This window comes from Helicoverpa armigera, chromosome 19 (genome assembly GCF_030705265.1).
Source record: "Helicoverpa armigera isolate CAAS_96S chromosome 19, ASM3070526v1, whole genome shotgun sequence".
In the NCBI taxonomy this organism is placed as follows: domain Eukaryota; kingdom Metazoa; phylum Arthropoda; class Insecta; order Lepidoptera; family Noctuidae; genus Helicoverpa; species Helicoverpa armigera.
In genome coordinates, this window is record NC_087138.1 from 5,671,776 (window position 1) to 5,687,337 (window position 15,562).

A 15,562-nucleotide genomic window follows, 5' to 3' on the forward strand; every position below is an offset into this window, starting at 1 on the left:
AAAAGATAATTAAACATTTTATTTACATCTTAAATAATATTATGTTTTAGGTACATAACAATAAGCTTAATTTACAATTTTATTATAGCTATCATTTTACCGCAAGACCTCTATGTATAAATCAAATTAAGTAAATAACACTTTTAATTTTGCAACCTTTTTTTTTGAAAGGCTACTTAGACCGGCTATACACGGACCGCTTGAAGCAGTCAAGCTGTCGACTGCACAATGAACTGCAGAGTTCTATGGACGCACATACACGAATCGCTCGAGCAGTTGCAACTGATTCGGGCGGTCGGCCCTGACTGCTTCAATCGGTCCGCGTATTGCCGGCCTTAGTTATTTTTAATAAAAATATTTATCATCAGTTTGTTAATTAATATATTATTAGAGGTCTATCGTTCAATCATGCGCAGACGCAAAGGTCCGTCAGGCGCGTACATGAAGGTGACAGCGTACTCGAGTGGCTCGTGGTGATATTCCAGACGATACCGGCGGATTAGCTGTGAAAGAAAAAACAATACAATATTATTATTTAAAAAGACAGAATTGCTGCATAAAATTAGACTTTTACTAATTTGCCTAGAATATGGTAGAAATTCGATCTTGCTCGTGTCAGTCAGGGCATTTTATGTACCTTCGGAATTCGGGAAAATTCAACCAAAAGTCTGTTCTTGGTAACCTTCATTAACGTCAGCTATTTCTTCCCCCGTGTATAAGTTGGTGTCATCATAAGTAACGTCTTCGTCTTCTTGCCCTCGGCGCAATATCGGCTTCCATTCTTCCCTGTCACACGTCATGACCTCATTCCCTTCTTATTCATGTTATTTTTCAGGCAAACCATTTAATAAGTCACTAACTTAAAAATTATCGAGCACCATATCAGCCTTTAGGTACCTTAGCTAGAAGAATTTGAATTTCCAAGTCAGCAAATCTTCGGCCCAAACAGATCCTGGCTCCGAAGCCGTAAGGGAGAGAAGCGAAGGGATGAAGACGACCATCGCTCTCCAGCCATCGCTCCGGCTTGAACTCCTCAGGGTCGGAGACGAATTGCGACATGTTACCCGTCACGATTGTGGGGAATACCACTTGAACCTGAAGACAAAGAAGATGAGGAAAAATGTATATGGAAGGAATTGTTCGAAAGAGTTATTACGGGCCTGGTACATAAAGAGATGAAGAAGGAACATGGTGGGCTTAAGTAAAAGAAGTATTAAATAATTTCGCGTAAAAGTTTGATGAGCACAAATCAATTAAATTAGGTATATATGACACTGGAAGGTATTCTAAAGGTTTCGGTAAGACAGAGAAGAAAAAAAAGTACTTACACCTTTGGGAATGTGATAACCACAAATAACATCGTCTTCTTGAAGCGTTCTACCGTTACCAATAACTGTAGAATACATTCTGGAAAAAGACAAACAAAATTGTTACTTATCGTACCACAAATAGAATACAATATCCTCTGACAACGTTTTCGCAAACTGCTGTCATTTGAACTCCTTAGGCAGTCGTTACGGGTAGTCAGAAGCCATTCTTACTAATGGTATTGGGTTCCCCGGATAGTTGGGTTGGGAAGGCCAGATAGGCAGTCGCTACTTGGAAAACACTGGTACTACATTAGGTTAGACTGGAAGCCGACCCCAACATAGTTGTGAAAAGGCTCGGGACATGATGATGACATCATTTTAGCAATAACCCTTCAAAATCTAGGAGTATACGTTACCTGAACACTTCTCTAACAAAAGCCTTGGTATAATGCAATTTGTCCAAGTCAGCATAGTTTATTGGTTTGCTTGGATCAGGGAAGACTCTCCTGATCTCTTCAGCCATCTTCTCCTGCTGCTTGAGCCTTGTAGCCGCCTGGTACAGGATGGAGCATACTGCCATTGATATCTAGGGGAGAAATAAAATATTTTCTTTACAGCTGGTTGTTACTATTAAGACTGAAGATCTAATAAGACTTAAGATAATGTGTCCGATGTAATCTTCAATTTCAGAATTTGAGTTATCTGTTACTTAAAAAATAAAGAGGGCACATTTGTTGTTTGTTTATTTGTACACCCTAAAGGCTACGAAACTACTGCACCGATTTGATTTCACAGTGAAATTCTTTCCCTGTTAGAAAGCTACACTATTTCCAAGTAACATACATAGATTATATTTTATCTGGGTACGTGCAGTAGGTAGTTCCCCTGGACATCAATATTTGATTGCTAAGTACTAAAGTTCCTAAGCTTTTACTTAAGATTTGTGGAATTGTTAAGAAGTATCCTTACCGTGTCAATACCAACTAAGATAAGATCCAGAGCCATAACAGTAGCGATCTTAGGATCCCCTTCACTCCTGAGGACTCGCTCGAGAAGAGACAGGTCATTCTCTGAAGTTACTTTTTTGGTCTTTAGCCGTTCAAGAGCTTCGTTTATGTATTTGCTGCAAAGCCTGAAAATGTAAGTCGATAATATTAAGACTACTTATTTATAAAATCAAATTTAAAAAATGAGCGTATTTAAGCCAACATTTTGTTTGCCACAAGAGACATGCTAAAGGCCTTGCTAAAATAAAGATTTTTTAAGGAAATCTAGAACTTACTCGACGAAGAAATTCATGTTGTTAACGTATTTAGTCCACAAGGGGGTCGGTACATATCTCCAGTAAGGCGCTTTAAGTTCCAAAACTGCGACGTTTCTGAGAGCGAACTTCGCTGCGTCGATTATACGTTGAGGTTCCGAGTTGCTGGTCAGGTCTGATGATAGACAGCCAAGCCTGGTGTCGAGAGCCACGCGGCCGATACCTGAGGAATGATAATAGATGGCGCTGTTAGTTAGTGTTCATGATTATTGTAATAGATGGCTGCGCATTTACTTTGTTATTGTCTTGCCTCAATTGTTAGGGAATAACGATTTTTCTACCACCCTGTTATAAAATGTGGTTTAGTTCAAAACCATGAACTTTAACAAACTTCATGGTTCAAGCCTTTTTTAAAGCCAGCAAGTTTAAAATAAGGTCCTCGCTTTATAATAAGGAACACGCTTTATAATAAGGTCCTTATGTTGGTCCCTTTTCTTGCTATGGATGATCAGGTTATGAAATTGACGATCTTTCAATGAAAAATCATAATGATTTATTATTATAGTCTCATAAATCAACGAAGTATTATAAATAACAGCTACATAAGTCAGATTAGCAGCTCGTGTGTCGTGCACGACTGAGCAATATGTTACTAGTGCATGATTAATGGAAGTCTGCTAAGATTTAAGTGCAGCTAGAACACGAATAACATGATATACTAAAGATTATCTTATTTAGTTTCTAAATATCCCATTTATCGCGTAAAGGTTTTATCGATATACGTGAAATTAGGGATGGGGACAATGACGCAGGCTGAGTAATCCTTACTACTATTATAATGCGAAAGGTAAAAAAATGGATATCGTTAGGGTCTCAGAAAGGACATAGGATACTTTTTATCCCCGGGCGGGAAATAGTTCTTTCGAGATGCAGATAAAACCGCGGGGAACTGCTAGTGATACAAAATCAAAAACTACCTATACTCACATTCAAGCGACCACCGATGGATATCATTATCGAACTCATGAGGCAGGTCTCCATTCGCATCGCGAGCATTTTCCATGTATTTGATGAAGTCTTCGGTCACCAGTTCTATGGGGGCCACGTACTTCTTCACCGTCTGAGGTTGCAGGATCGGCCGCTGGACCTTCGAGCGAAAACGACGCCATTGCTCTCCGTGCCTGGAATAATAAAATTCCAAGTTTTTCTCATCTAAATATATGTGTTCTTAAATAAAAATATTAAAGAGGCATTTTTTTCTTTCACCTAATAATAGATAGGAACATGAAAGAAGGTAGTTCAATAGAGATGCACACACTGTCGAAGACTATAAAAGATGCAAATTCAAAGCTCTCACGACACAAAAACCTAACTTTGGAAGAAATTCAACAGTTGCATCTACAACAAAACAACAAAGGCAGTAAAATAAAAGAAACTATGTACATCAAAGACGGTGAAACCATACGAAGAGAAATAACACCAATAAAGCTATTGACAGTAGCTATAATAAAAAATCAATACATGAATAAACTTTATAGCGACCAAGAACAATAGTGACCACTTTTATCGTCCTATCTGCCTTTACACTTTCAGTTATTAAAATGTAAAACATTTGAGAAAGTAAGGACTGAACTTTAAGAAACTTTTACAAAAAAAAATTGCAGTTGATAGTGTTGGAGCAATGTTCAGGATAGAGCGAAGTGGAAGAAGAAGATAAGGAAAGCGGACACCGTCACAAGACGGGAATAAACGCTAAGAAGAAGAAGAAGTGTTGGAACAATTGGTTGAATCGAGTGTGAAATCACGATAAAGCAGCACAGATCTACAACATTATCAGACATCTTACCGCTACCAAACGGGTAATTTTACTAATCATTCGAATGCTTTAAGGATCGATTACGTTTTATGCAAATCATGTCTCCTAACAGTTAATGTTCAGCCAATGCCAAGTGGCGCTAACTTGGCAAGTGCAACTAGTATCGTTTCGTTTATTCCATGTCGCAAGTCCATCGCCAGGAAAATGCTAATGATTGATGTACTAACAGCCTAACTCTTTATGCACTGCTGCAACTTGTGTATCATTTTTTGTGCCCATTGAATGTTGATGACGCTGAGCACATAGTTTGAATGCAACTATATTTTTAAACTGAGCAGTTCTTGGGGTATAGTCTCAAACCTATCTATCTAAATACTTTCTTTTAAAGATCTGTGAAACCTTCTTAAAAGCAGTCAACCTAGATGAGATAAAAGACCTATAGAGATTAATATAGTAAATTCTGGATCATTATTAACCAATAGGATGGATATATGCATAGGAGTTAAAAAAATATATCAATTATACTGAGAAAATTCCATATTGATTAACGAGCCGCAAGCAATAATAGATTGAAAAGCACAACCGCAAACGCGTTAACAAAAGATGCTAACGATAAAGCTAAACATTTCTTTACCCTGTACATAAAATTTAATGGAAAACTATAAACATTTACAATATGAATTCTTAACAAACTACGCCAACAATGAGGAGGAAATGACAGCATAGCTGCGAAGAAATCGTCTGAAGAATAAAAATGTGATACGAAGCAAATGCGTGAGAATATGCGGCGCGTGATCACGACACGCCATCTCTTCGTACAACTTGGCTACTATTGGAACATCCATCGCTCCATTTGCATACACAATGCCTATTTTAGTTTTTAGAGATGCGTCAATGGGTATTGCTGAATTTTCATTCATAACACGTTTAATAGCGTGTGTGGTTTTGTAATGGACATGTTTAGACTTATTTTTTTTTCCTTCTTGTAAAAGTTTCAATGGTTAAACTGCGTTCAGTGAAATGATTGTGAAGTGAATTAATTTGATTAGGTATCCATTGTTTTTTTGTTATCATCGATAATATTCATTTATGCGTTTACCACCGCTTTTGTGGATATGCTAAATATAGTATTAACTTTGGTGCTTTTAGATGTCATCTCTGATTTTAAAAGAAGAAAAGTAATCTCTATGGTAATTTGTACCAAAAAAATACAATCATGAGCGATATTTTTGACAACGTTTAGCGAAGGCCCATTAGGGCCAGTTTGAAATCGAAACTAAGGCGCTATAAGCAAATAAGTCAACAAACTCTATGAAATCCAAACAGATTTAACTTTCTCTCGTTTGCGGAACATGCTAGGAGGAACCGGCGTTGCATCAAGTCATTTTTGCTATGTGTAGATATGAAGTACTTTATTGCAACTGTTTGCATTCATCTTAGTAAACGTGGTGAGTTCATTCACATTTTAATCTGCAGTGAAAATGAGAAATCTCTGTAATTTTATGCCACTACTTATAATGAAAGATTAAAAAACGTCATCAGCGTCGGTGTGAAATTTGTAACACGAATGGTAATCCAATTCTCATAAGCTAGAATAGCGTCGAAAAAATTCGCACATGAAAATTGCAGGTGATCTAATAAATCAATGCTGTTTGTCAGAAGCTAATTAGCGCTTATAATTAAAATTTTGTCTTATAATTTTCTCTCCTTCTCTTATTTTATAAATGTGAAATGTTTCTGTCGCGACAAGTTTGAACTTAACTACTAAACCGATTTAAATAAGGAACACAGATAATCACACAAAAATATATAAATCTTTTTTACGATTATTTTTATTTGACTGCAATGAATCATTAAAAACGTAAGTGGTGTATAACAAGCACTACATTATTGAGACATGAAGTGTGTCCACAGCATTATACCGAGGATGTTTGTCTGTTTGTCCAACTCAAGCTATTGACACTTCAAGATCCGCTAAAATAAATTGCGATTTACGACTGTCTTCGGAATTCTCACTTCACAAATTCCTTATGCCTAATTAGCGAAATACGAGTATTTTAACAGCAAACATAGGTGAGTCGTGAATTGACTTAAAAAATATTAATCAAATAGGCCGATGTTTGGGGGCAGTGGCCTTTTTCAACTTTTGGAGAAGTCCTTGAAGGCAAAAATTGAGGAAAAATGAACATTTCAATAAAAATTTAGGGTCTTGATTGCTGTTGGTCTAGTGGTTTCTCTCGACATTCAGGGTTCCTCTTCCAGGTTTGAAAAGTCAAAGCTTCAAAAATAACAGGATGAAAGGTACACCTGAACTCAACCATTTTGTCTATAGGTTCAATGGAAAACGTTAAAGCTTACGAAATCACAGCTCCTTAAGCAGATCCTTAATGGCTCTTAGTACTTACTGCAAAAACGTTTTACGCAAACGTTTTATACTTAAAGTCTGAAGCTAAGTATTTCTTGACAACTTTATGTGTTGAAACCGGTCCGCCTCTCTAGCACTAACCGAGATAGATATTTAGTTTCACAACATCTTGAGCAAATTAGATCCATAATAGGAGCTCGGGTTGCATCTGATTTCTATTCAGAATATACCTCACATACGTAAAATTAAAAGATTAAGTTAGATACTGATCAGTTGATAATTTAGTAAAACAAGAATTTCACATTATTTTGCTTAATTCGTCAGTCGCTTGCTTGCTTGTATACTACATGCAATACAGAATTAACAACTGGAAACAGTTTTATGTCTTTTGTATATTATTGAATGATAAACGGGTTTAGGACATAATTATTAGGTATGTGAAGGAAAGCTCGGGTAAGTTATCATTCGAACAAATGATGATTAGGACGAAAAATGTAGAATGACGAAAAATGCACTTTAAATTATGCACAAAAAAGTTAGGTAACACAATAGAGCCCTCTCCCACCCACTTATCTACAGTACCCGAAGTACCATCATGATCATAGTTACATCAATATGCAGAACCAGATGTGTAACAATCGCAGTTAGTTTCAAGATGCTAACATAATGGCTTATACTATGTACTGCATACATAATCTTGTCCTTTAACTTTAGAGCTTCCTGATTTATTTTTACCTGTTTGTTTAATTAAGCTTTTGATAATATCTGTTGCCTTTCATTTACGAATGGAAGTTGTCCTTCGTTCTTGTTATTAAGTCTGCAGCAGCTTAATGTATTATACCAAGTTTCGTTTACTTTTGTCACTTTTGATACTACGTTCATGTAAATGCAATCATTTGCAAGGCCATCTTTAAAAGTTGTATTTCTTACAACAACTGCAGAGCTATTAATAAAATAGAACGTTTCTCACTCTTTACCTAGAGAATCTCGTATGATTTGTCTATTCGCAATGATTAAATACATAATTTATAGATATAAACCTAATCAGTATTTTAGATGTCGGAAGATGAATTATGATAGAAGATAGATAAGTAATAATAAATACCAGACAGTCTGTTAAAGGTAGGGATATAAGGTAGGTAAGGTACAGATGTAAGGTAGGTGTAAGTATGACACAATGTAAATAATGGCAGCCTTTATGACATAATGAGAAACATAAATAATAATTATTAAGTCAGCCAGTAAAAACCCATTACTGATGACGAGAGCCTATTCAAACTTTAAACCATAGGAACTGACTGATTGACACGGATCCGAGAAATGAAGCAAAATTAACACAAAGGCGAAAAACCACAAGCGAATTGAGAGTTTCCTCCTTTTTGGGGGGAGGTCATGAAAATCCAAGGTTTTTAATGTAGAATAGAAACTCCGAGTACGAATATGTTTCGTCACATTGAAGAAATTAAACAAATCAGAAGAAGTAGAGTGTTTCGAAATATTTTACAAGCCTGATCAAGTAATGCTAGACTATAGAAAGCTTATTTAATAACTATCCACGGTAATTGTGATCATTATCTAATTGCCTTTGATAAGGCTACTTACCCAACCATGTTCGTGCATCCACGTTAAATTAAGATTAGCCTCGAATCTGCAATTAACAGATGCATCTTCGTTGACGATCAAAACATGGAAGGTTGTGTCGAAACGTATAATTATTTCGTAGGTATGTCGTTGCATTCAACTAGGATATTAAACTGTGTAGTTTATAACGTAGCTGGTAAACTGTGTGGCTTCTGAAGACATCTTATTAATTTATGTTTCGCTTTGTTGAGGGTTTTGTAAACACAAATATTTGTCTTGTAAATATCATATTTGTTTTTGTACCTTTAGTATTGTCTCCAATGTTTGCGTAGTCTGTTTAAGTTTTACGTTACGCATTTTTTGGTAATTGTTGATGATACAATAAGCGGTGTTGAGTGTCTGCTACACTTATTGTGGGAATTATTTCAAGACCATTGGCCTAAGAAACACTTTCAAATTGAGTTCCACTAGTAGGTACCTAATATGGAATTTTTTGTAACCCTGAGGATTTTCTTGTGCAGCAGGTCTATTAGTACTATTATTCTTTCGTCATCAAACTAACACAGGTTGAGAGATAATTTCTCTGTCCGTTTTGGGCATGTGTCATTACCGTGCTCGTCACGTCACGCTGCGCAGGCGGCTTTCGCCTCGCCCTGCTTCCCAAGTGGGCCAAGTATCACTGTGTACCACTTCTACAATCATCATCATGTACTCTTAATATGTGTGCGAATAAAAATATATGAAAAAAAATAAAGCTAGACAGTTTTGTCCTTTGAAGTGTACTTCGAACTCGACGGATAGCCTACGAAATCAGCAAGATTTTTATCACAACATAACCGTATCGTTGACGTGTATGGATTTATAACTTAACTTCCCAATAGTTAATATTGATATGAGAAAAGTTACCTTTAACAAATGTTAAAGAAAGAAGTCGAAATAATAACACAACTGTATCCAATCTAACAAAAACCTAACGGAACGACAACAAACTTTCACCTGCAACAGGACATTAAAACCAGACACCACAAAAAATCCAACGGCATCCATTCAATATGAGAATATAACCGTACCGGTAAAGTAGCTTGTATAAAAACCTTATAAGAAGCCTTAAGCGCAGAACAGCTTTCGAAGCCACTCAAAAACCGGTTGCATGCAACTGTGGCATTTTGAATTAAAACAACAACCTTGAAAGAAGAGGGTCCATTCAGGGTCTTAAAGTTCAAAAATATCAGAATGACTGAGCATAATATTCTAAGATATAGTTATCTAACATGCGACCTCCGTGGAATAGTGCTAATAACTGAACCAATATACATGATTGTGCTAAATAATGTTGTCAATACTGTTTGACGTGTGAACTGTTAGTAAATTGTACGTATTGTCTATTTGGAGAAATAGTAATGAGAGTGACATTGAAAATTGTAATGAAGTAATTGTCCTGCTTATGGGTATTTCCTGACGATGTAAGTGGTTTTGTAGCTGTAAATCTTATTCATAGTATGCATATTATGGCATACGGGAAAGAGGATGTGATGACGATGATATAATTAGTCAAAGAAAATTATAAGCTATATCCCATAGAATACAGGAAGACTATGTCCTAATTTAACATCCAATGGACTCTTCATTTAATTGTTAATCAAACACAAGTTTGTAAATCAGGTAAGTAAACGATGAAAATAATAGAGAAGTTATTACCACCTACTTAATTGTATATTATACCTACTTAATAGTATATTATATAAAAAAAAACAATATTGGCCAAAAATAAAGAAGTGCGAATTATCATGCATCTAAATATGTCAATTGTTATCATACTGAGGTGAAGGATGATGAAGGCCTATAGTTTAACCTTAGACTTTGACTTGCAGAAAACGAATGACTAGACAGTTTCGATCCAAAAATCCTTATCATGAATAATATGTACAATACAAATTAGATAGAAAACCGTACAGTGCTGGAAACTCCTATGAAAAATGATGCAAGTACACTAAAATGATGTAACCCCCAAAAAGTTTGGTAATTTGAGTAACAGCGAAGTTAGGGTCAATATTTAAATGAGTATGACCCTATGACCGTAATTAGCAAAAACATTTAATTTCGAAATTGTCATCATGAATGAATGTTAAGTATTTTTTTGAGAAATGCTTGCTTTTGAGCCTGTGTCTACTAATTCTGACACAAATGTAGAAATTTGTAAAATCTACAGCTTTTGAAGCTGTTTGCTTATAATATAGGTGACAAGGAAGATACAATGGGCTAATGTGTGACACAACAAGTAACATTATAAAGTAATCCAAGGATGAATGACATCTAAGTGGTCCTTAAATGACATTCGCACTTAAGCACAAACATATCTAAGGGAGTCACGCACTATGCGCGTACGCATGTTAAACAAATCTAAAGTAAAGCTAATAGTCTTGTACAATATTATTCAGTCTAGTATATTTGTTCTTCGTGAAGAACAATGCCGTGGATTTTATTGATTTAATAAAATATTTAACACTAACGTAGCTATGCTGTCTAATCAGATATGAGATTTGCCAAAAACTTTTATTTAGGCTTGCTTATGTATGTATCATTTATGTATTTATGTACCTACACTTTATTTGACTTATTTCTGTCTAACTTTAATAACAGAGAAGTTCTACACACTCTGTACCTATATTATGTAAGATTTATAAGTATTATTTTGATTGTTATGCAAATCCATCCACTTTGTTCAATACACTGACGTTCACACAGTTTATCCTATATGAACCGATTTGTTAAGCGACGGATATCCTCTGAGAATTGCAAACAATAGAATAGTAGGTACCTTTGTAGATAATCTACTAAAAGCCAACTTAAACTTAAGAGCAATGATGAATTGCTTGAAGATTCATAATATATACCTGTAGATACTCGTATAGAACTTAATCTTCGCCAGTCAAAGTAACGTTAATCAATTAAACAACCGTTTAATTCCATTCCTCTCGTGAGTTCGATATTCAAATCTTTGTTAAAACGAGCACAAGGATCGCGGTAATTGTTAATCATAATCATTTAGCTATTCAAGATAAATCTTTATTCAGTACTTAATGTTCTTGTTCATACATTACTGCATCTTCGGTTGTAACTAATTTTAATTTGAATAGTTTACGACTGTCTCAGAGCTCTATGGACGTCATTAGAATATATGCAAAGTGTGTAAAAGTTGGTGCAGATTTAGAATCAGTTAAGGTTAAGCTATAAAAGGTTAATGTCATTGTTTCCATAAACTGCAGAGAAGGTCTGGGTTATGATATTTAGTAGTTTGGGATATGATATGAGATGCAACAAATATCTGGTAATCATAGATTTGGGGATCACTCGGTTCTGAATCGTGATTAGAGTATGATTAAAGGGGTCATAATACTCGTAATAGGAGTACTAGAATGAACATCGGTGGTTAAGACGCCTTTTGAAAGGGTCTGTCCTGATACTGTTACAGCCTTTTTATCGTCCCACTGCTTGGCACAGGCTCTCACACGGAGAAGGAAGGGTCTGTCCTACTTTTTAGATATTTAAACAGCTAGACTAGAGAACTATTAGGAAAAATACATCACATATTATCTTGGCATTTAGCTTACGGAGACTAATAATGGTAACGATGAATATTTACCTCTACAGGATGCCAAGCTAGAGAGCTTTTAAACTACGAAAGAGGAACTTCCATATCGTACATATTTACTCTATTTCGCAAACAATAGTTTCTGTCACAAAGACTTGATCTTTTATCCCACAGCAAATTATGTTACAACACATTATACCTAATGCTGTATTTTGTGTAGAATATTACAAAAGCTTAACAGATGATTATGATTGCCAAACGGATTTATACCTTGAATTTTGATCACTACAACCTTGTCGAAGTTTTGTAACACATTTTATTTCTTCACATTAAAATAATTTACTAATGAACACTAGCGTTAATTTCTATATTACTAGTCTACTCTTTTGTAATGAAATTTCATTAAAAATAGTTAATGGTTTTTATCGTGCTACGTTTTTGCAAAGTGAAAGTTCTCTACATTCCGTTTGTTAACGGAACTCCGACTATGGTTTCATTAATTCGAGGTTCTTTTAAGTTCAACCGCATTTGGCGCACTATTATGGTATTTATAAAGTTTTTAATCTTATATTTTTTTATCAATTATTATATGACTCAAACGACATACAGGCTTTAGATCTTATTGCACATCTAATCTCAATCTACTTACGAATGCGACATAAAATTAGCCAAACTGAAAGTAGGTCAAATTGACACTTGATTTAATTATACATTTAGGAGCCTCAAAGCTTAAGATATAAATTATTTTACTCACACTCCAACAACACCAGGCAATTCTCCGAAGAAATCCTTCCTGACTTCAGACTTGTATTTGACGAGACAGGGCATCGAAGGCCGGAACGGTGTCGGCCCTTCCCGTCTATATATCCGCTCTATCTCATCCGCATCGTACACAAACAACAAATCTGGTCTTCCGATCAAACCACCAAGACGTACGATCCTCCCGTACCTATCCAGAAAATGTTGGGTCACTTTCGCAAACTCAGAAATGTCGAACTGACCAATAATAGGCACCATACGCCACGTATTCCCAAGTATAGGAATAGGCTTCGGTCCAGGAACTTCAGAGTAAGGCTTCGCATTGGAGAAAATTTCCTCACTCAATTCCGCTGTTGGGGCTATTTGGGAACGCTGACGTTTTGAGAACGGGCACCCAGTTGTTGCGTGTCGGGCATTTTTCACTGTGAACGGTTGTGTGTAGGCCGCGAACGTGCGGAGAGAACGACCCATGGCGGTTAAGGCCGCAACGACGACTGCGCGCGCGCGATCGAGATCCCAGGGTGTACCGTTGCGCGGGAGTCGACGCAGTTTCTGACATTGCAGTCATGGACGGCAATTAACAGCCGTTCTCTTTCTGAGGGCATGTTGATTAATGCATTTTTTTCTGTGGTTGGTGCATTCTCTTCTTTAATAGATTTTATTTTTAAGCTTGTTATACTTCATGTTTTTTTTTAAATTAAAATTAACATGCCCAAAGAAGTTAGAAATGCCTATTGCAGTATGTTTAGAAATTATTATTTATTTATTATTTTGTGGCTAGAGACTATACAATTATACTGAGATCCTATACCTTTTTTTTCAGGACGCTGTCTAGGTACCTACCTACCTAAAGGTAAGTTTAAAACTAAAGGTAGGGGAGATGTTCCTAAAACGGGTACCCCTCCTAAAACGGGTAGGCTTTGCCATTCGTATATTATAGGTCTTAGTGTGAACCTGTGAGTGTAGAGCGGTGCACTACCCCCCTGCCGATCACGGTCAGTTGGCTCGCGCGCCTAGAGCAAGCGTTTTCGGGGTAAGATGTAAAAAAAGTTTTTTGCTAAATTTACTAAAAAAAAACGGATTATGCTAGTGCTGACTACTCAAATATGGTGCAAGATACGGTTTTCGTAGTTTTGTATTATCATTTTGCATGTTAGGTATATGCTTATTAATTGTAAATACTTAGTGGTCTCCTTTTTACTATTTGAAGGTTAGGGTAGTTGAAATTTAAAACGTTCTTTTGGGCAAAACGGGTAGGGGCATAACGGGTGACTACCCGATTTGAAATAAGGGGCCACTTCCTTAATTGATCCCACAGAAAGCTAATCGAAGACAAAGAAAGCCACAGAGAGCTGAAGAAGTACAGGAACAGCGTGAAAAAGAAATTTAAATATGTTTTCTCTGATTTTTAACAAAATTATCTGCTGGTAGAATTATAATTTCAAATGTAACATTTGATGAAGTGAAAAAGTGATATAGACTGATCAAAATTAGAAAACTGTTTAACATAATTAATGAGACTAATTAACGATAAAGATTTTCTGGATAATAGGAGGCTAAGATATGTTTTCTAATTCATTTATCACATATATTCATTCATTACCTGCTTTGCCCAAAGGCGCTACCCGTTTTAGGACCCCCCTAAGGGCAAAGCGGGTTTTTCGAAGGGGTTTATTTTTTTGATTTTTTTCTGAATTTTGAAGAAGATTACTAAGACTGTCTTATGTTTTCCAAAGTTTATTATATGAACAACCTTATGAGTACAAATACAAGTCGCATGTAATGTTCTTGGTTATTTTATTTAAACGTCTCCCTTAGCTTACCCGTTTTAGGAACATCTCCCCTAAATACCTAATACGCACATTGTACAAGCAAGGGAAAGTCACCAAAACGATGGCACATTATTCGTATTAATCAAGCTAATATTAAGTAGTTCAATATCGTGTGTTTCATATGAATCAATAACTGCATGTGTGCAAGTAAGTATTACAATTTCATGATCACGCGAAGCGTACCGTCAATGTTAAGGCATCCATTAAAATAATAATTCCAGCACTTAAGTAGGTACCTAATTAAGGATTTAAATTAGAGCTTGCTATGCTCGTAATAAAGTAGGTACTATGTACCTAAACCAGGGGCCCGATTCTCCTAATTTTACTTAAGCAGCATACGATTCACGTTCGACTCGATTCGACTGAGATCCGATCCCGACTCGTTTACGATTGAAGCGTATGTGGCATTCCGCTATTTTTTCTTTGAAATAAACGTTTTTATCCTTTTCTGTCTTTCAATAATGAATCATTTTGTCTACAAATGATTTACGATTGCATAATGATTGTACAGCAAACTACCGTAAAGACCAAAATTACCAAAATAGCAGACCAATCGCACACAGTGGCGGATTTACAAACTTGCCGCTAGTAGGCCATTCAATTTTTGCCGCCCCTAATGATTGTGAACTTAATGATATTTCTGTCAGTTACTAGATTATTTTTGCAAGCCTCTATGTATGTACCGAAGAGTTTAATGTTAACAAGTTTATATGACAGCGACTTTGAAGCGTAAAACCTCTGTAACTTTTAAACGGCTCAATCGATTTTCATCATACACTAAAAAAAAACTAAATTGAAATCGGTTCATTCGTTCGTGTGCTATGATGCAGTGGCGACGTAGCATCGGGTGGCACCCGGGGTGGATTACCTAGGCTACCTAGGCTAAGGCGCGAGCGAAGCGAGCGCGAATTTTTTTTTAGTTTTGGTATCTACACAAAAATATCTACCCAAACAAGAGCGGAAAAAAAGCACTGCAAAGAGAAGAAGCCGCGAGCGTAGCGAGCGCGAAATTTTTGATGTTTGGGACGCAATAATACCTAAAGAAA

The 15,562-nt window shown here is 36.1% G+C and overlaps 1 protein-coding gene across 1 annotated transcript; it reads right to left on the bottom strand.

Annotated features, from left to right (window-relative positions):
- LOC110376698 (probable cytochrome P450 301a1, mitochondrial) lies at nt 1–13,234 on the bottom strand. The gene is made up of 8 exons (XM_021335268.3): nt 12,680–13,234; nt 3,559–3,752; nt 2,593–2,794; nt 2,280–2,442; nt 1,727–1,896; nt 1,329–1,407; nt 898–1,095; nt 1–503 (listed from the first exon to the last, which is right to left on the bottom strand). Exons 1-8 carry the CDS (start codon nt 13,153–13,155, stop codon nt 396–398), a joined length of 1,590 nt encoding a protein of 529 aa, XP_021190943.3. The 5' UTR covers nt 13,156–13,234; the 3' UTR covers nt 1–395.
- Nucleotides 13,235–15,562: the final 2,328 nt, after the last annotated feature.

What these genes read in the sequence shown, in the direction of transcription:
- LOC110376698 (XM_021335268.3), bottom strand. Translation starts at nt 13,155, where the DNA reads ATGGGTCGTTCTCTCCGCACGTTCGCGGCCTACACACAACCGTTCACA. An exon ending in AACATGAATTTCTTCGTCGA is followed by an intron (nt 2,443 to 2,592) that starts GTAAGTTCTAGA and finishes TTACATTTTCAG; the next exon opens with GCTTTGCAGCAAATACATAA. An exon ending in TTCAAATTCTTCTAGCTAAG is followed by an intron (nt 504 to 897) that starts GTACCTAAAGGC and finishes TTTCTTTCACAG; the next exon opens with CTAATCCGCCGGTATCGTCT.